The sequence below is a fragment of the Brassica oleracea genome, chromosome C8 (assembly GCF_000695525.1).
Source record: "Brassica oleracea var. oleracea cultivar TO1000 chromosome C8, BOL, whole genome shotgun sequence".
Classification (NCBI taxonomy): domain Eukaryota; kingdom Viridiplantae; phylum Streptophyta; class Magnoliopsida; order Brassicales; family Brassicaceae; genus Brassica; species Brassica oleracea.
The window spans coordinates 25,957,744-25,980,484 of record NC_027755.1 but is presented as its reverse complement, the minus strand read 5'-3'; the positions used below and the strand labels follow the sequence as shown (position 1 = coordinate 25,980,484).

The window sequence follows — 22,741 nt, the reverse complement described above, 5'->3', positions numbered from 1 at the left end:
TAAATTTTATGTAAATTTTGTAATATTATACATAGAAATAATTAAAGACATTATATATATTTTTATTTTAAATTTATTGTTAATATTTTATATATATATTAATATTATTTTTTATTTATTTAAGGATCCAAATCCGGATCTGGATATCCGCCGGATATTACAATTTTTAGAAGGATATCCGACACCCGGATATCCGAGAACCCCGGATCCGGATAAGGATAGTAAAATTACGGATTCGCCGGATAAGGATCCGAATCTGGATACCTTAAAATTGCCCGGATACCCGATCCGTCTCAGGCCTAGTACCCACTGCACTCTAAGTATAAAATTTAATTATTATATTATACACACTTTATATTTGTTAATAAATACAAAATAAAACACTTATAGTAATTTCACTTTTTATTTTCAACCCTAATATTATGAAAGAAAATATATATTATTTTCACCGACTATTACATTATAATATTTAATTATAATAAACTTTGATATTTCTTTTCAAAAATCATTAGCACACTACAACAACATAACTTACATCTCAGCTTAAGAAATTAGAATTTATTCAACTATATATTAATTTATTCAAATTTGAATATTTTACATAGACATTATATTTATCAAGTAACAAAGCACATGATGTTAAAATAGGGTTTAACAAAGCAAAGTGGGCTTTTAATAGAAATAAATATTCATACAAACTCATTTAGGTTAACGGGTTTTAAATAATTTATTCGATCAAAAAATATTTATTAAATGTGATTTTACTTAAAGTCACGAAGACCATATTAACCTATTTGGTTGATGAACTAAATAGTTCATCATGTAGTTCAGAGTCAAATGAAAAGAATATCTATGTCCTCACTAAACATCAAGAATTACAACTTGAAATATTAAATTCCATTATATATATATATATATATATATATATATATTTAACAGAATATATTAAATTTATATTTTAAAATATTTTTCTAAAAATTGTTCGGTTTTTGGTGCGGGTTGAGTTTGATATTGGTTTTCGGATATAACACTTTAAGTGAGGGTTATTGGTTGTTGTATTTTAATGGATTAGAAAATCCGAACTAAATCTAGTGTTATTGGTTCTATGATTTCAAATTTGTATTAAAATCATGTGTTATTGGTTTAATGATTTATAAATTCTATATCAAATCAAGTGTTATTCAATCATACGAATTTACTATTAAATTTGATTTTACAATGGATTTGAATGGATTTGAATGGATTTTTTGGATTTTTATGTTAAAATACAAATACTCAAATCCGAGAGAAAACCTCCGGATTTGTAAATACTAACCCGAAAAATTTTAAAAATCTGCATATTTTACTTGGATTTATAAATACTACATGAATTTCTAAATCAATCAAAATATATAAACTAATAACACCTCCTTAGAACCGTTCGAATATATAAGCCATGTCTAATAGAGTATGAGATTTTGATTTTCGGGTCGATTCTGAAACAAGTTTTTTGGATACAGATAGTCTTGACTAATTATGTTAAGTATTAAAAAATATAATTTGTCACAACCTTTAGGAATAAATTTTAAAAATAATTTTCGAAATACATATGACATAAGTGTATTTCATCAAAATATATAATTCAATATATGTTTATTTAATATAGTTACAAAATATTATATTAAATTAAATTAATATTAAACACAAATATGATTACAAGAAAAATACAAATATAAAAATTAAATTTTTCAAAAAATGTTTTAAATAAAAAATATACCCGCCCTTGAAAGGACGGGTCAGAACCTAGTAATACGCATTTAGAATGCTAAGTAGCATATAGTATTAAACCATAAATTTTGAAAACTCAAAAGAATGATATTTTATATTTTATATTATATTTATATATGTACTAAATTATTATATTTTTAAATATTCATCTGATGCTAAATTAAAAAAAAAATCCTAGTAGCATCATCTACGGATCCCCATCATCTATTCAATAAAAATTAAAATTAAAATTTTATCTTTATATAGTAACAAGGAATACAAAAGATGCATTGGTAACTTTTCTGATGGCATTGCTATTCAACGGATAAACTATCTACCGCTGATTTTCTTCAAGTGTACATCACACGTAAAGACAATGAATAAGAAGAGGCTCTGATGGATCAGAGCTTGCATACACCATTCTAATCTTTTATTGTTAAAGTTATATACCAAAAAGCTATAATGGAATTCTAGTACTGTATAATAAACATGGATCATTCTATTTATTTTTATTTAATTACGAGCTAGAAGCACATAAAATTTAACATCATACCCGCATGGCTGTGGCCAAGTAATAGATAAAATCTATGAATGTGCTGCCACACTCTTCCGGAGTTCAAATTTTTTTAAAACAAAGTTACAACCACGGAAAATTTGAGTTTGAATTTGGTCCAAACAATTTACACAGTATTTGGGTAACAAATGATTTGGCTATCCCTATTATTAATTTGAATGCATTCTAGATCAAACAATGTGATAGTTAGTTTATTTTCTAGCAATAAGTGCGTTTTTCTCAGAACCAATCAGATCATATGATATACAAATCCATTTTTTTAACATCATATCAAGACTTATTTTGTTAACTTTGGCCCGAGAGTGATACCAACACGGTCTTGCAACTTACTGCCTCAATTGTTTTAGCATCCTTACAATTCGAAGATGCAAGGGTCCAAATTCACCTAAGAAAAGATTAGAAGCGCCCCCAAACAAAGTGCATGAATCAAACCAAAACAATGCCAATTTTCTTATAATGATTTTCTTTTTTACATTTTCATATGGATAATCAAATTATATGAATTTGTTTGTGTTAATAATTATAACGTCTTTTTGCTATAAATTTCAAATAATTTGTATTTACAAATTGATATCATGTTCCATAATGCTTTTACGGCTGTTCCCATAGGTTATGTATAAATATTGTTAATTTTTTTCAGATTTATATATTTTTAAAAATTAACATGTGGACATTCCGAATCTCAAAGAGATGCAGCACATATGAATGTTCATCATATGAAACCAATGTATGTGTTTTTATAAATTATAACTCTCCAACTAAGTAAATAAAATAAAATTCCTACACTAAATAAAATTCGATGATTAACTCCAACTATACATATCTTTTTGTAAGTAAAAGAAGAGTTTTCGTTGCAGATATGGATGAAATCTCATAATATTAACAACTTTTTTGTTCTTTAAATTGTTTCAATTTCTCTATGTCTGGCAGGAATAGTAATAATGAATATTCGCATCATTTAGTTATTTGACTAATCAAACTTAGGAACGAACTACGACCCCTGAAAATCTGGACATCCAGCGGCTATAGATATTGATTTCAACTTTCAAGATCTTTCACCTTATTTTCTTGTTATGTTATATATATTTAGCTTGATTATTATAGTCTATCATCATACATTATATGTGATATGCGTTGAGCAAATTCCTTTTCTGTCGGTAAATATGGTTTACGTTTTCTTCGGCTTATCAATTATTTAAGGTAGCAAATTTTAAAATAAGAAGGGACGAGGTAGCTCACTTGGTAAGAATCGTGTGGGCCAATTGTCATGCTCACAGGTTCGACGCCAGGCAGAGGCGAACTGCCCATTCTGTCATCAAATGCGGTACTGGGTGTTGGGCCTTGTCCCCAGCCCAGGTACAGCCCTTCCGGGTGAAGTGGACCGCTGCCTAACCGGACCCAGTGGAATGATCCACGTAAGTGGGGAACCCCTGGATTACAAAAAAAAAAAAAGAATTTAAAAATATCCAACTCAGTCTTGCTATAGTAATCTGTTTCCAGCAACTAATTTAGATATGGATTTTATAAACAAATAAAAAATTTAGATACGAATATGGATAATGACATTTGCATATTAGTGAGTTCTGAAAAACTTAATTAACATTATTATATTGATTGTGCCATAATCATATCTTACATATTAAGCTCTATCCTAGATTTTTATTAATACATTTTCGAAGGTCTGAAAAAATCAGTTCAAAACGTTTTTTAACCGTAACTATCATTAACATTTCTGCCAAAAAACTACTCAGAGTATAAAATACTACACATTCCAGACAACTCGCCAAATACTAGGTGTACCCCCAACACATCGTCATGACATTCGATCTACAAATATATTTGGTCGCTAATCCGGTGTCATGTCAGATTGTCCGGTATGGGCGGTGACGGAAAACGCGTTTATTGGACCAAATGTAAAACTTACAAAATTTTAGTCTTAACTTTTACCATTTTTATCCGGTGTCATTTTTAGCGTTTTTATTAGCCGGTGTATTATTTTCTACTCCTAATTTTATGACATTTTAGTCTACTTCTTCCTTTTTTAATAGGCCATTCTATAAATCTAAAAATGGAATATTTGATGTCTTTGCAATTTGAACGTCATACAGAAAGACACTTAAAGATCTGTTTAGATTCAAAAACACATTTAGATTCAAAAAGATATGTTCAGACTTGTATAACATAAGCAAAATGTCAGTTTATATAATAATTCATATAACTAAAACAACAAAGTGAAGAAAATTTGAATATTCTTTAAGACCAAATCTTGAATATTTAAGTTCATAAAGACAATAAATGATAGCTGATAAATTATTAGATTAGTCAAGTAAAAACGGAAGTTGTCTCTCACATGGCGAGACAATTTTTCAAAGAGAAAACAATATATATACCTCCCACATACCTCAAGCATCTACATTCCACATCTCACTCTTCACCAACTAACTAAACCCTAATACATCATTTCTCTTTAACAACCGATTTCTTATATATCTTCATTGTTCATCTTTCATTCAACCCAAAAATTATTTTTGTAATTTAAAAATGAAACAGCTGTCGACAAAAGTGACAAGCAATGCTCATGGACAAGACTCATCTTACTTCTTGGGATGGGAAGAATACGAGAAGAACCCATACGACGAAATCAAGAACCCTAATGGGATTGTTCAAATGGGTCTTGCTGAAAATCAGGTAAATATATAAGTTTGGTTTTTCGACCAATGGCAAAAATCTAGTCTACCGTTTCTGGTACTTAATATGATGTTCTTAATATGCAGCTATGTTTTGATCTCATAGAGACATGGTTAGCTAAGAATCCAGACGCAGCCGGACTCAAGAAGGACGGCCAATCTATTTTCAAAGAGCTTGCTCTCTTCCAAGATTATCATGGCCTACCCGAATTCAAGAAAGTAAGCAATTAAAAACAATTTCTCCTTCATAGTTCAAGACGCAAGTAAAACTAATGGGGTCTTCCTGTCCATATAGGCTTTGGCAGAGTTTATGGAGGAAATAAGAGGGAGTAGAGTAACATTTGACCCACGAAAGATTGTTCTAGCTGCTGGTTCAACATCTGCCAACGAAACTCTCATGTTTTGTCTAGCAGAACCTGGAGATGCTTTCCTTTTACCCACTCCTTACTATCCAGGGTAATTTCTACACCATAATTTTTCATATTTGATATTTTATTTTCTTGTCTCCCAAGAAACCTGAGTTGACATTTGTTTCCCTTATGTGTACAGATTCGACAGAGATTTGAAATGGAGAACCGGTGCAGAGATCGTACCGATTCACTGCTCCAGCTCTAATGGATTCCAAATAACAGAGTCAGCTCTTCAACAAGCTTATCAACAAGCTCAAAAGCTTGATCTTAACGTCAAAGGGATTCTTGTTACCAACCCATCTAACCCACTTGGCACAATGTTGACCAGAAGAGAACTTCACCTTCTCGTTGACTTCATCACCTCCAAAAACATTCATCTCATAAGCGACGAGATCTATTCAGGTACCGTGTTTGGGTTTGAACAGTTCGTTAGCGTCATGGATGTCTTAAAAGACAAGAAACTCGAGGACAGCGAAGTCTCCAAAAGAGTTCATGTCGTTTACAGTCTTTCCAAAGATCTCGGTTTACCCGGTTTTCGCGTTGGAGCAATATACTCCAACGACGAAATGGTTGTTTCGGCTGCGACGAAAATGTCGAGTTTCGGCCTCGTTTCTTCCCAAACACAATACCTTCTCTCTGCATTGCTTTCAGACAAGAAGTTCACAGGTACATACCTCAACGAAAACAAGAAAAGACTCAAGATTCGTCAAAAGCAACTCGTGTCCGGTCTTGAAGCCGCAGGAGTTACTTGCCTTAAAAGCAACGCTGGTTTGTTTTGTTGGGTCGACATGAGGCATCTCTTGGACACAAACACTTTCGAAGCAGAGCTTGAGCTATGGAAGAAGATTGTGTACGAAGTGAAACTAAATATTTCACCCGGTTCATCGTGCCATTGTACTGAACCGGGTTGGTTTAGGGTTTGTTTCGCCAATATGAGTGAAGAGACACTCGATTTGGCGATGAAAAGGCTCAAAGAATACGTAGAGTCAACAGATAGTAACAGACTGATTTCAAAAAGCAGTCATGAAAGGATCAAGCGTTTGAGGAAGAGGACTGTCTCTAACTGGGTTTTCCGGGTTTCATGGACCGACCGTGTACCTGATGAACGATGAAACTAATTCTTCGTCCCAAGTTTGAGACACAACAAATCTTCACATTTATATAAATAATCCGTTTTTTTAATATTTTAGAAAACGTACCAACATTTTCCAAAATATTTATATCACTATATTTGTGTTTCCATATAACTATGTTTTATTTAATTATTCATATTTGTGCTGTTGCAATTTTTTTTGTTTGGGTAAAGTGTTACTAGTTAAGTGCACTCTGTCCAAATTTTGATTTGCAATAGCTACTATATACATAGATATAAAAATATATCATCTTGTAATGTCAATGAAAACTGCATGTGTTCCATACAAATGTAAGAGTTAATTTTATCCGTAAATCTGTACATCTCATAAATTAAGTTTGACAATTCTTTTGTAGTATACAAAAATATTAACCATGGATACACACGCAGCTTTCACTGAAAGTTTTTTTTTAGCTTTCACTGAAAGTTAATGAATGTTGAAAATGTTTGATGTTTACAGATTTACGAAAATATTCAAATTTGGATTTGCAATGAACATACTATCCAAATATCCAAAAATATTTGAGAGTTTTTGAATGAACAAAAAATCTGGTACAAAAGTTATCTCTCTCCAAAATAATTTATATATTTACATCACTCCGAGCTAAGTAAAAGATTGATTTCAATTGCAATATTCAGCACCGTAATTTCTCATCTCTTCATCAAACATGTGTTTCTTGTTAGAAGAAAAAAGAGAAAACAAATGGGTTTTCATCTGTTGAAAATGTCGACAAAAAGAAAATCGGATTTCGTTCAGGTAGTGCTCAATATTCAAAACACAGTTCTTAGGCTTCATTCGGATATTTCTCTAATACAATTCTTATCATATTTTGGGTTTTGAGTCGAATACGGATTCATATTTCAGGTTCAATTATAAACGCACATGCTTATGCTATAATGTGGGCAAGATTGTAGGTGTATTACATTATGAGCCATGTCATATGATGCAACGATTGTTAGAAATCTGCATACATTAGTCATTTTATTTCTTTCGATTGGAGAAATCTATAATAGTCCAATCATTTTGAAAGAATGTATACTTTAGCAGTAGTAGTATTTTGTTTTTGTCAACTTCTCAATAGTAGCAATTTAAAATCCAAAAAATGTCCTCAACTGAGAAACTATCAATTGTCATTTTATAATTATCATAGACATATTCAATCTATTGTTACTGGTTTATCATATACCGGTCCTAGATTATTATCTTAAATAGGTACATGTAGATATGATATCTATAACTATAAAGTTGAAATATCTGTTTTTTTAGGCTTTCATGTTAGTCTGGAGAGGGGAGGCTTTGTTGCCACGTGGCAGCTCCAATTTTTTACCCTATTCGAAATCTAATTGCTTATGGATCTGGGTTATTATACTTTTCTTGGCCCAAACCGAATCTAAATATCTTTTCACCGTATTGCTAAAAAAAAGACCCTTTCACCGTCTTCTGCTACCGTTCTCTTAAAAACCTTTTTTTTTTGTAACTCCTAAGATCCAAATTTATGGTTTCGTTACTCTCATCTCCACTTCAATATCATTCTCAGTTTAAGTCTCTGTTCCAATTCTTTTTTTGAAGGAGGTTCGATTTCTCAACAAACTGAAGCTAACAATAATGGAGATTTCCCAATTGTACCTTTCCAACTTGAAGACCGGTCGTTTTAAGGACGTGGTGGTGACACGTCTTCTTCGATTCTGGGGAGTCGGTACTTTGAAGAAAGGAGGCGAGCTTATGGGGGAGGGTGGACATGGTATTGCTTAAGAAAGTACTGATAATCTGAATTTATTTTATGAAAAAACTTGATTTGACAAACACATGATTTTTATTTACTCGACTTGGTAAAAAACACGAAAGTTATTTTAAATAAAATATTTTCACCTAATATAAAAAAAAGATGGAATTCGATAAGAAAATATTGTTTGCTTCTTACAACAAAGAAATATTTGTTTAGGGCTTTAGTTTTTATAGTTTAGTTATCATTTTTTAGTCGTAAAACAAGTAACGAGTAATATCAAGGCGAGTCGTAACTTTTTTTGTGATACTTGTTACTTGTCTTGTACTTGCAAGTACCAAAACTCATCGACTTGATACTTGACTTGACAACGACGAGTACTTGAAAAAACGAGGCGAGTACGGGTCAAGTAGCGGGTATAAGACAAGTAACGAGTATTCTTGCCCAGCCCTATGATTCGGTCTGCTCGGTCTGCCTAAAATCCCCATTGTTTTCATTTGCAGTCGACGTTAATACAAAGTACTATCACCGCACCTCGGCTCTACACTTTTAAAAATCTACTCAGTGAAGGCGCTGTCTACGAGCTTAGTATTTTCTATATTGCTAGAAGCAATAACCACTTCAAACTGTGCGCCTCTCCTGTCTCTATTCGATTTACCGAGCATTCCAGCTTTGTCGAGGTTGTCGACCCTGCGGAAATAATCAGGTTTTGCAATTATGAGCAGCTAAGGGCTCTCACTGACACCAACATAGATTTGTCCGGTATGTGGTTAATCTTCATCTTTCAATTATCCACTTCCATTATACTACCTCGGTTTCGGATGTATGTTAAAATTATATACATTTCAGATATTTTGGTCAGGACAGGAGTATAAACACCATCTACAATGACGAAAACGAGTCGATACAGCGTGTTATGATCACTATCCAGCTGGACAGTTTCGTAGCCGTCCCCTACACAAGCACCATTAAGTTTCAAGTTTTTAAAGTTTTATTTAACTTGATAGATGTTTCTTACTGATAAACCTCATCAACCTCTGCAGGTCAACCACTGTGTGTCAATGTGTTTGATAGGTTGCATGACAAGTTAGTCCTCTTGGATGTGGAGACAAAGGTCATGATTGCAACCAACATAAATCCCAAATTATTGTGCAGGTCATTTATTCCTCAAAGCCACATTAAGGACACACTTCTACTTTTATCATGAAAGCCAAACCATTCAGTGTTTCTTAAAAGAGTCAGTTATTTCTTCCTATAATTAGTTACTATTTCACGATTACTACGGCGTCAGTTCCCACATTAAACATACAAATGCATGCTCTGTAGAGTAGAGAGTGATTCCTCTGGTATATCTTCCAAATATGATGGAGTTTCTTATATAGCACCACCCAAGTGATGATATGGCTGTAGCTGTTAAACTTTCTATGGTCCCAAATCCAGTGGTGAAAAGCATTTGTTCGGATCACACAAACGGGCCAGATGATGTTCCAATTATTAAAGGATGTCCAGCCAGCACCGACCCAGAGCCTGCACATACTGATTCAGTCATGACCTCCACCGAGACTCCAGTTGATGATGAAAAGGCCCCCAGTTCAAAGTAAGCTCGCAAATACTGATCACTCCAACTATGGAGACTTGGAATTTGCAAAGTACAGTTCCATTGTTTGTTTCAAAGTTTTATGTTTTCCTTCAATAATGCTGTAATCCACATACTTTTACTTGGCACCAAAATGTTTTTATGTACTTTATCTTTTATTTGGTACAATGCCATTTAAATAGTTGAGTTTGTTATGAGCATTATTCAATTTAAATTATTTTTAAATTATGGACGTCATCTACGGCACTAAACCTAACAAAGTAATCCCCTGAATTTTTTGGGTACACCTCATTTAGGTTATGTATATTTAAGGTTTTGAGCTGTGTAAACCTTCGCATTAGCTGTAATTATTTTAGTGGCTTAATCACTTCAGATTGGTAAGATAAGTTATGTCAGTGTTTATGCGTAGTAAAAATTTAATCTTTTATTGGTTACCAAACCTAAAATTAGAGAAAATTAAAATTTATAGAAAACCACAATAAAAATAGTCAGGGAAACAAAAACAGCATATAAACCAAAAAAAATAATAACTACAAATAGATAATATAATCCAAAACATAAATTTCAAGAATATATAGTTTAATTTCATAAAAGAAGATAATATAATAATTCATTCGCAATGTACTTTTTACAAGTTTCATTAAAACCAGGACAAACAAAAATAAAATTAAAAACAGTTAGCCTGATCGATTTTTATTTTAAATCATGAAATTCAAGTTAAGTGAAATTAATAAGATATTGATACAAAATCATAATGAAAATTTAATAGTTAATCAAAACAAGATTTTAAAAAATTATAGTTAGAAAAACAAAATGGAACAAGAGATATACTTTTATGATATAAACAAGAGATTTTGGAATATTCTATCTAAATAAACGGATAATTATTTTTTAAAATTATGTCATGATTTCCAAAAAAATTTAAACCTAAATCCACAACTGCTATAAAAATAAAAGCATAGAGTCATACAACTTAAACAAGGGATATCATATAAATAAAACATATATTAATCATAGTATTAGAAAATAAATAATTTTTTCGCACAAAGCACGGACCAACGACTAGATAGGAAGGTATTATTGGTTCAATGGATCAACAAATCCTTTAACAACTTATTAGACAACAAATCCTTTAACAACTTATTAGACAATAAAGCATACGAACCCGACGCGTAGCGTCGGAATACCCCTAGTATATATATATATAACTAATATTCTCAAGATAATAATTTGAAAATGCCATGTGCTTTGTTGGTAGTATACGAACGAAATAATTGAAACTATACAAAATTTATAATGTTACTCGTCAATTAACTATAAAAACTAGGTAATAACCCGCGCTTTGCGCGGAATGTGATTATTATTTTTTAATAAGGAGACATTAATCGGTTTAATCTGGTTATATGTTCGGTTTTAGGTTGTTTTTTTCTTTTTAATCTCCTAAAATATAACTATCATTTTAAATCAATATTTATTTGGTTTGCTCGGTTAAAATGTTTGATGTTTTTTTTTTTTTTTTTCTGTGATAATCAAAAATTACTATTCTTTGTTTGTTTTCATGTTATGAATCTTAGATAGTCGTGATGTCAAACCAATGGTTTCATATTATAGTTTCTAAACGGATAATAGTTCAAAAAAGAAAAGAAAATTATTAAGACAAATCATTTTACTACATTTTGGTCGATAGTGAAAGAAGCATTAAGAAAAAGAATATTTTAACTTCCAAAAAAATTAGATATTTCAGTTGTGGTAAATCCTTAGTTATATGGTGCTCACGTCAATGTGCACATGTATATGTATGTAAAAGTATATAAAGATTGTTTATAAATATATAAAGATACTATTAATTAATATTAAATTACATTTTTTCAAAATAATACATGAAAAATAAAGTTCTTAAAATGAAATTATTTAAAAACAAAAATATTGTAAAATTTATATAAACTATAATACATAACTTATATATTATTCTTTAAATATATGTATATATATATGCATATAACAGATCAAATTGGATATCCGTTCATATAAATATTGATATTTGTGATTTGTTTTTTTAAAGGATATTGCAGTTTAGTATTTGACTAGATGATAACCCGCGCGCATGCGTGGAGTGAGTTGTTATAATAATGTTTGTTTATTAAATGGTTTTAACATTTTACAACACTACAATCTTTATCGATTATAAAATGACGAATACAAATTTTGGTCTCTTAAATATATCATAGTTGTTGAAGAGTTAACGTATTACATCTTATTTTAATTATTTGTAAGACTTCTTCATATGCACAAAATGAAATTAAGTTTTTCGGCTAACACAAATCACCAAAACCAAATAGGCAACATCGATTGTATAATGACGAATTACTTACTATTGACTCTCCATAAGTGATTTCATTTTCTACCTCTATAGAATTTTGCTTTCGTTCTCGTCTTTGTTTCATTGATATAAATTAAGTTTCTTTTTTTTTAACTTCTTTTATGAATTCAATGAATTACATAAGTTTCAATTAAAAAAAATGGACATCTGTAAAAATTAGCTTCACTCCATATACATATCTAAGAATCAAAATTTTGAAAAAAAATCACCGGAAAACTATATTAATAGGTTAGTGTTCAAATCTAATATATCAAACTATTATAGAATATAAGTGCAGACTCGAAATATAAATGTCTGTCTAGTATATATTCACCAACTCGGTGTATAAATCATCTAATTAGAACAACAAAACAAATTACTTATTTCACCAGTTCGGGTAATATTTGAATCCGAACGGGTAATACCCGAACCCGAATGGATATCCGAAGATAACCAAACATAAGTATAGTTAACTCTATATTTCTAGTTCATTTCTCTCCTTTTATTCAGAATATTTATATATATTAATGATGCTTATTTTTCAAAATTAGATAATATACATATAATTATTGACAAAATCATTTGCTACTCACTTAAAATACATATGAAGCTCTTGTTTGTTGCATTGACAAAAGTTGCATCTAAAATTTCAAAACAACAACTAAATTAGTGTCTTTCTATTTTTATAGTTTAATCTTTTAAAAATTAGAAAACTAGTTAAGTTAAAATATATTTTAAATACAAAAACTTAAAACAAAAATTTATTTACTTTTTCTTCAAAATTTAAATATCCGAACCCGACCCAAAATATCCGAACCCGAACATAAAATATCGAACGGGTTCTATAAATTTATACTGAAATATCCGATACAAACCCGAACGCCCACCCCTATGCAATATTATCATTTATATCTTTCTTGAAAAAAAAAGTTAAACCATTGATCACAAAATTTTCAATGCGGGACTTTTACCATTTTTTGTAATTTATAGTCGTTTTAAAAAATTTTAAATATAACATATAAGAAAAAATCTAATTTTTTTTATTATATGCTTAATGTGATTGTTTAATTTAATTTAATAGTATAAAATTAAACAAAAAAAGAGGTTAGAATTTTTTTATCAGAAATGTATTATTGATAATCATTAATTGTCATATAAGGAAAAAAATATTATTTTGTACACTATTAATTAATTTGATAGTTAGTTTAATGAAAAGCATAGTATATGTTTATATGGACCAACTTATTCTTCTAACATTTCTAAGAATCTTTCTCGTGATGATACGTGGCTACGAAAACATGTTGTAATATTCCAGGATTAATATATAGGGGATTTGCTTCGTAGAATAACTGATATCCGGATTTTTCGGTTTGAATCAAAACGGATAACGAATCGAATCAAAATTTATGAATAATTTGTCCAGCTCTATTCGTAGACAATAAAAATAACATAAAGAAGAACCATTCATGTGAGTTTTATTTTAAAAAAACGTAAAGTACATAGTGTGAACATATTTATGTAGAGTTTGGCTGAGAAGTTCTATATATGGGACATGTGTCCATTTTATTGTGAACGCATTTATTACAATGCGTCTACACGTGACATGTATCCGGTTTAGTATGAACGCATTTATTACAATGCTTCTACACGTGACATGTATCCGGTTTAGTATGAACGCATTTATTACAATGCTTCTACACGTGACATGTGTCCGGTTTAGTGTGAACGCATTTATTATAATGTTTCTCTTTACTATATAAGAGATATATCTAACAGCACATCTTTTGTTTCTTTTTTTTGCATAATATCGATCTTGTTCCCTTATTTGTATGAAACGCGGAAAACCCGCCCGTAGCGACAGAGAAATCCTTACATGTGAGGAGCAATGTTTTGGTCGTCGGCTTGTATAAAATATGGTATACTCCTAGTAAAAATAATAAAATCGACACATACAAATGATTTTGAGAATTTTAGTTGATATTCATGTGTTCAGAGATTTTTAATTTGCAATCAATGGTGTTCTTAGTTGCATACGACCCAGCCAGAACTTGTCGTCTTTACCATCGACCATATATATGCAATATGCTCTTACTCAAGAAAGAAATTATTAGATTTTGAGATTTATGAGTTGATCTCGATAAGATTTAGATCACCAATATCTATAACAATTAGCAACCTTGTCGGTTGTTTATATAATGCTAGAACGGATGGTAGCTTCACTAATAGGGGATTATATCCCCCGTTGTTTGGTATGGGTCCAGATCCTTATTATACTTCATTTTCCTAGAAAGTAAGAAAGAACACACATTATCTTTCTTTGATAAAAAAAAAAAATCTTTCTCAAAAAAAAAAAAGAAACACATTAACAATTTAACATGTCATATTTGAACAAAGAATGCAGTCACGTGGGCTTCACGAGCCCATGCCATAACTTCCACATGCGATGCCATAACGCATACTGTAGCGCTGGGCAAAAAAAAGCCTGAACCGAAAAACCGAACTGGAACCGAATTACCCGTAACTGAAACCGGACCAAAACCTTTAAATACCCGAATGGTTCCTATATTTATATATCCGAATAACCAAACCGAGAACCAAACGGATACCTGAATATCCAAAAAACAAGATTTAACTTTTTTGATATAATGTAAATTGTCATCAACTCCACTCGAACCCGGGTTGGATAGAAAATGTGAGAACATTGTTACCACCTGACCACATTATCATTTATATACTCTCTTATATTATACATATATATTTGGTATTTCTATATTAAAATATAGTAAATATTGCAAAACTAGCACTTTAACTCTGGTTGGGTTGACGAATACGCAAGTGCGTAACCAATATACCACTTAGATTAACATGTTAACTACAATAGAACCTCTATATATTAATACTCGATAAATTAATAATCTTTATAAATCAATAAATTTCACCGGTCCTAACTTGGTCCAGTTCAAAATTTGACACAAATCGATAAAATAATAAGATAATATTTATATAGAAAATTCTATATAAATATAGAGTCCCCTTAAAATTATAAATTAATAATTTATATGTATACACATTTTATATAAGTAAGAACCTATTATTATATGGTTTATTTTATATTAACAATGAAATTACCTTTATACTTTCTTAACACTTAATATATTTTCGATGAGATTTAGTAATCTTATATCTAAAACCACATTTAAGTTCTATGCAATATATATTATATACACCAAATAGTATAATAAAATTAATATAAATTTCAAATTTCAAAAAATAACAATTAATGTCTATACACTTTTTCTTATCTTAGAATAAATATATCTTAAAAATAAGAAATCTAAATAATTAAATTTTTATAAATTAATATCTCTATAAATTAATAAAATTTCAAAGTTCCAACATTATTAATTTATAAACATTCTACTGTAATATATATATATATATATATATATATTATTTTTTGTAAAAGGCTTTCATATTAAAACAAAAAAGAAATAAAATCATACAAGTCCCTAGACTTTAGTTTTGTTCGAGTTTGGCCCAGTATGATTAAGAGAGGAAAACACATATTAAAGAACTAAGGAGGCCCATCATAGACCAGTAACCAAGCCCTGCGTAGTAGGAAGATTTTTTTGTCTTCCTTGCAACGACTGAAGTCGGAGAGACACCGAGAGAGGGAGGAGATCATTCTGTTGAGAACCATAGTTGCATCAAAAGAGAAGCTTGGTGAGGCCTTGATTCCCTAAAGCTCTGAATTTGGTTTCTAATCAGCCTGTCCAAGAGAATGATGATAGCATCAGTTGATCGGAACACCTGTTGATGGATTCACATGTTCCTCCTCTCTTTCCAAATAGAATAGATCGACGACTGCCATGCCAGGAGCAACAGTCTACGCAAGTTCTTGTTCCCTCTGAAGTTTTGTAGACCAAATACCGTTTCATCCCAGTTAGATCTCGCTTGGAAGCCACAACGAGCAGCCATCACAGACTATATTTGGAAACTGAACGAGCAGTCAAAGAAGAGATGGTTACGAGATTCCTGACCCACGCTGCACAATGGGCAGAGAGGATCGACTTGAAGTCCCCAACTGAGAAGTATGTCCTTTGTTGGGCATCGATTTTGAATGACTAACCAAGTGAGGAAATTTTGGCGTGGAATCCCATAGGAGCTCCAAACCAGTGAAGACTAGGCCACAGTAGCTACATCACCCTTGAGGTAAGCGTAGACCGATCCAGTGGAGAACTTGTCCCTTGATTTTCCATTAATTACCCACTCATATGAATCTTCTTCTTGTGATAGGGTGACAGTTGTGAGATGAATCTGAACTTCCAAAAGCTCTTCTGTTCTGGCAGGAGGCAGTGACCAATTTCCATCAGAGTATAGAGAGGCCAGAGTAGCAGTTTTCCGAATTCCCAATCGCGAGACATCACCATTGAGGTACACGTTAAGGCAACCATACGGGGACCAGTTGTCAAACCAGAAGCTCGTTGAGAAACCGTTACCTAGCCGATGTTTAATCAGAGGATAACAGATGTTTCTAGTCTTGATAAGCTTATTCACCAACCATGAATATGATGAACTGGTTTTGATTGTCCAGAAGTTGCTAATATTTCCTTTTAAAATGATCTCTTTGAAATAGGAAAACCATACCGAAGAAGGGCGAAAGAAGAGCAGCCACACCAACTTCAGGGAGCAAGCTCGGTTCCAAACAAGTAAGTCTTTAACTCCCAACCCACCCTGCTCCTTAATTAACGTGACTCTGTCCCAAGCTACTCTTGCGGAGTGATGCCCCTCAATTTTTCCCTTCCATAAGAATAACCCACAAAGGGAATTTATTTGTTAATACAGGCTTTTGGAAGGATGAAAGAGGAACACCAGAAGGTTGTGATTCCAGATACCACAGTTTTGATCAAGAGCAATCTCCCAGCAAAGGACAAGGCTTTGGCCGACCAAGAGGAGAAGCACGCTTTTACTTGCTGGATCAGGGGCTCGCAATTGGCGAGAGTAAGCTTCTTAGCACAAAGCGGCACACCAATATACTTCATAGGTAGAGTACCACATTTCATTCCAGTTGAGACTTGAATAGCTGATATTTCTGCTTCCGATAGGCCTGATGCAAAGAAACTTGTTTTTTGATAACTAACTGCTAGGCCGGATCTGAGCTCGAATTCATGGAGGGTTTGTAGTACCGCTTGGACATATTCAATGGAGCCTTCAATGAAAATGAGGAGATCATCAGCGAAGGAGAGATGGGTAAGTTTGATCTTTCTACAGTTATGATGATACTCCATATACCCATCCGTTGCCATTTTGTTGAGCATTAAAGAGAGACAGTTCATAGCAATTACAAAGAGGTAAGAAGATAATGAGTCTCCCTGCCTTAGTCCTCTTCTTCCTTTGAAATACGCATTGACAGTCCCATTGTATCCTAAAGTGTAGTTTGTTGTACATACACAAGCCCTTAGCCAGCCAACAAAGAGGGGAGGGAGATCTAAGCCATCCAAGCAAGTGAGAAGGAAGTCCCATGAGAGCGTATCGAAAACTTTTGCAATGTCCACTTTTAGGGTAACCTTCTTCTTCCCCTTGTCTTTATGATACCCATTCACCAACTCACTCGCTAGCACAGTGTTTTCAATTAGTAGTCTATTCTTAACAAAAGTAGTCTGTTTTGGTAGAATTAGATCGGGTAAAATAGGTTTGAGGCGAGCTACCAACAGTCTAGAGATCACCTTCTAAATGGTTTTGAGACATGCGATAGGCTTGTAATCTACAATCCGAGACGCTCCAGGAAACTTTGGCACTAGCGATAGTATAGTTGAATTACTGTAATATAATTTGTGTATATATATTTGATTCATATATTAAACGTGTACCCGAAACCAAAACGAAATCTCATAAGTACCTACTAGATATAAAAATAATTTATCCGATATATCTGGAACCGAATGGTTCCTATCTGGAACCGAACCGAATATCTGAATGCCCAGAGCTACGCATGCTATTAACGTACAGTAAACAAACAAGAGTCGATGAGAATCAAACGCCTCTAGTGACTGTGGTCAATATATATTTAAACATCTTTTATAAAGTTTCAAAAAAAAAAGTATATAAATTTTGAATTTATATTTAATTCATGATAAATTACACAGTGTTAAATAGTTTGTGAGAAAGAAAAAGAAATACTACATAAGAAGTTCAGTATGTCTGAAATAAATGTTCTTTTCCTCTACGTATTAGTGTAACTAACTTTCCAAAAACACACGTCTAAAGGAATTACAACTTTAAGGCGAAAGCAGCGAGCCTATTTCAGTACACACGCCCTTCATGTATCCATGATGGGCCATAAACAATCAAACTTCGGCCTCAAAAGGAAATTTGATATAAGTATTGTTCTAAGAGGAAACCATATTTTTGCTAGAACAAGAGGGGGATAATACATTATATAAAATTTGACTTTTCAAAATTGTAAGTTAACATAATTGTAAAACATTTCATTAAGACGATTAGCGAATTTTGAAAGAAATATTTAATTTCAGTTTACAAAGCATAATTTTAAAATGATTTAACGTAAAATGTAATCTAAATTAAATATTCAAATCATACTTATGCAGATTATCGATTTACATAGTTAATTTTGTTTTTGTATGTGTGTCTGTAAATTTTAATCTAAAATAAATCAATATATACATAGAAAATTTCCGAACCCTTAATCTAATAAGCTTTATAAAATTATAGCCAGTCTATATTAGGGGTGTCAATTCGGGCTGGCCCGGTCCGGCCCGGCCCAAACCCGCTAAGCCCGTAAATATTTGAGCCCGGCCCGGCCCGGCCCGAAAATAATTTGGGCCTAGAATTCAAAGCCCGGCCCGGCCCTTATAGGGCTATAGGGCTTTTCAGGCTTTTGTGGGCTTTTCGAAAAATAATTTGTCATTGTCACTTCCATCGTTTTAATACATGTGAATTTTCATTAAAAAAAGAGTTTCATTTTAAAAAAATAAAAAATATATAAAGTGAGTTTAAAATTTTCTTGTCTATCACAAATTTTTTATTTTTTCGTATGCTTTAAAAACATTTTATACACAAACCAAATTTAATAAGATTTAAATAATCAAATATCAATTAAAACAAAAAATATAAGAGAACAAAATTTATGATAAACATGGTCAAACGTTTTATACTTTATATTTTGAAAATAAAAACATGTTGTACATGAAAGAAGAAGGTACTTTTGTAAAATTTAAAATGTAACACTTGTAATGATGAAACAATAAAGTGCATTAACAACTTTTATATTTGTTTTATTAGAGTTTGGATAAAAATATTAAAATAATATATCAATACTAATAATAGTTTCGATTACAAGAAAGAAGGATAATATTTACGCTAAAATATAAATTTCGGGTTTTCGGGCCGGCCCTAGCCCAAACGGACTTAAGCCCAAAATACCCAAAGCCCAAATGGGCTTAGTCCGAAAGGCCCAATTTTTTTTGGGTTTATAAAGCTAAGCCCAAGCCCGGTAATTTTTAGGGCTGGGCGGGCTCGGGCTACGGGCTTCGACCCTAATTGACATGTCTAGTCTATATATTTTTTTCTTTTTTTGATAATTTTGGTGTGATCCCAAAGGTTTTCTAGGCCCAAAAACTATTCACCAAGAGGTCTATAGAAATCTAGGTTTTCTTACTATTTAAAGCGTCTATGGATGGCCAAAGGGAATCGAACCCATGACAGAAGCTCCAGCTGGAACTCTTTTGCCACTAGGCCAAGACCACTTGGTTACCCCAATATAATTTGAGCTATATTCTGTTTCCACACCAAAATATTTCTTTATGTAATGCACGAAACAGATTTTCATTAATTTATGACATTGATTTCTCTTTTAACGAAAACTTTGGATAAAGAATTAATGACGTGCTATTTGGGTGTCGGCACCGATTGGATCACTGGATAAAAACTGTGTAGAAAATTTGAATAAATTTCATTTTTATATGTCGCGGAGAGTGACGGAGACAGTCAAAGTTTTATATGGCTTTTGTTTATATCGTCTAGGGCTTTTGATATAGAATGTACAATCAATTTTCTATAACTAAGACCATTTTATCTAATCTGTAGTTTTGTAACTACTGGTTTTGTTCCTATATTCTTGATGTTTTATTCTTGATCTCTTCTTTCCGGTATTATTCTCAATTCCTACTTTATAGCTTTATATCTTAAGAATTTTTTACTCCCCGAGACACTTTACCACTTTGAAATTTCAACCCAAGACACTTTCGACACGTAACATACTTTCAAGCAAGTGAAAGTCATATATGCCCTCTTTCCATAGAAAACGTGAAAAAACCAAACCATGATACTGGTTCTATTGATACCGGTTTAATTTATGTACCAAACCCATTTTTATCAATTCCCTACCCTAATTTCAAATCCAAAAACTCACAGCCTCTCGCGGAGCTCCTCTTGCGGTGATTTTCAAAAACCCTAGATCCCCTTTCAAAAATCGTTCTTCACATCCTCCTCTCCTTCGCTGAATTTTGGTTTTGCCTTTAGAACACGCCGCATATTTCAGACTTCCGAATCACACTGTCGCTGTCATCATTTTGTTCTTCGAGTTCAAGACATGCAAGGTTTGTCTTGTTGTGGTCAGATTGGCTTTAGTATCGAGTTTCAAAAACGCGTATGGGACATGAGATTACACAGCGTTAAAGATTTCCACGGTGGGTAAGCATTTTGATCCGGCCAAAAAACCGGGTTCTTAAATTGTTTTTCAGATTTAGTGTTTAAAATCGAATGTAACCGAATAGATCTATCAATTTAACTCAAAAATTACATGAACAACATGATATTTTGATGTATTGTGTCAATATTCTATGGTCGTCCATGAAAGTATTGCAGGCGAAGGAAACAATTTGGAAGAAGAAGATAACTATAATTATGATTTTGCCATTATTGTAGAAACAAAAAAAACAGCAAAAATAACAAATCAGTTGAACATTGGATATGTACGGGTTTTCAAATATGCTGCTCAACTCCACAGACATGTCTTCAACGGTCCTCCTGTCCATGCCTTTGTCGAAGGCATCAACGTACACACATCCCTTGTCCACAACTCTTCTATCCCCAACTCCCCCTGTCCACACCTCCCTTGTCCACACACCTATACGAGAACCAACCTACACTTCCACATACACACCATCCATAACTCATTCTTTCAAATTGCACCGCCCATAACACATTCTTTCAAATTGCACCGTCCACAACACATTGTCCATGACACCGTGTCCACTTAATTTAGTTTTAAATTTTATAAAAATTAATATATGAATAAGTTCAAATTACACCGTCCACAACATATTGTCCACAATAGTGTGTCCACATAATTCAATTTTAAAATTTAGAAAATTAAAATATCAAAATAAATATATACATATGGATCTCAAAACATAGAAGAAAAAAGAATTATAATTTACTATATATATCATATATCAAATTTACATATCATAATACTAGATAATAACAAAAAAAAACTATTGAAGAAAACCAAAATACTTTAAAAAAAAAATCAAATTAAATATTTTTTTGTTTCTCATTCTTTTAATATTTATATATCCACAAACTTATGTCAACAAATAACAAATAAAATCTATTGATGGAAACCAAAAACTTTTGACAAAGACACAAAACTGATGTCGTATGCTCAGTTCCTCCATACCCACTTTTAATTTCGGCCTTCGGATTGTACGCATTCATGTGCCATCCAACGGTAAACAATAAATCATTTCTATTAATAAACTTAACATATTAATGCATTCTAGGAAACAAAGACCAAACCGAACCGGTTTCTTATATTGGAATACAAACTGACGAAACTCTCAACAGGGGCATTGTTGTCCAACCATGTACTACGCGACAAGGAAAAGTGTCCCAAATGTCAAATATGCCTCTGAATGAAAAACAAACTAGCCTATGGTGTAACAAACTCTTATCTTAATCCAGTATGGATATGATATAATAGATTTCCTTTAAATATATATGTCCATACAGACCATAGCCATGGCACATTCTACAATCCACTAAATCACTAATTCAATAGTGCAAGCGGCTTACGTGCAAGATTTTCACCACTAAGTCATTTTTCTGAATCACGATTAATAATATACTACTAATTACAGAAAATACTTAGATACCTATATCATATATACGATAAGCATTTTTTCCACGCGTCCTAAATTGATAATTGCTGGAGGTACATGTATTGAAAATTTGAATTATACTCAGAAACTTTCAGTTATGATACACGCATATAAATACAATAAGATTCTTGATATATAGTATTTGCCACAAATAAAAAAAATTCATGATATATTAATGTATCCACAATTTTTTTTCTCTTTTTGACAGAATATATTGCAACATCAGAATTTTATTTAGGACAGACTGCTATATGATATTTAATTGATTAACTAGATTTTCACCAGCATATTTTCAAATTGAATTGAGCAAATTGTAAGCTATGTCGGT

At 32.1% G+C, this 22,741-nt stretch overlaps 2 protein-coding genes and 1 long non-coding RNA gene across 8 annotated transcripts; 2 read left to right on the top strand and 1 right to left on the bottom strand.

Moving 5' to 3' along the window:
- Positions 1–4,786: 4,786 nt before the first annotated feature.
- On the top strand, positions 4,787–6,529 carry LOC106310902 (1-aminocyclopropane-1-carboxylate synthase 9). Its single transcript, XM_013748129.1, has 4 exons — positions 4,787–5,008; positions 5,095–5,226; positions 5,303–5,463; positions 5,557–6,529. The coding sequence occupies exons 1-4, from the start codon at positions 4,862–4,864 to the stop codon at positions 6,527–6,529; spliced, it is 1,413 nt and encodes a 470-aa protein (XP_013603583.1). The 5' UTR covers positions 4,787–4,861.
- Positions 6,530–7,956: 1,427 nt separating this feature from the next.
- On the top strand, positions 7,957–10,073 carry LOC106308305. 6 transcript variants are annotated; one of them, XR_001263557.1, is made up of 5 exons: positions 7,957–8,291; positions 8,609–8,700; positions 8,777–9,035; positions 9,123–9,510; positions 9,600–10,073. It is a non-coding gene; the product is annotated as an uncharacterized LOC106308305 (long non-coding RNA). The 6 variants fall into 6 exon arrangements; XR_001263558.1 differs by lacking the exon at positions 8,609–8,700 and having other exon boundaries at positions 7,958–8,306; positions 9,600–10,028; XR_001263559.1 differs by lacking the exon at positions 8,609–8,700 and having other exon boundaries at positions 7,959–8,291; positions 9,605–10,028.
- Positions 10,074–16,411: 6,338 nt separating this feature from the next.
- Positions 16,412–17,977, bottom strand: LOC106309044. The gene is made up of 3 exons (XM_013746127.1): positions 17,956–17,977; positions 17,125–17,843; positions 16,412–17,029 (listed from the first exon to the last, which is right to left on the bottom strand). The coding sequence occupies exons 1-3, from the start codon at positions 17,975–17,977 to the stop codon at positions 16,412–16,414; spliced, it is 1,359 nt and encodes a 452-aa protein (XP_013601581.1).
- Positions 17,978–22,741: the final 4,764 nt, after the last annotated feature.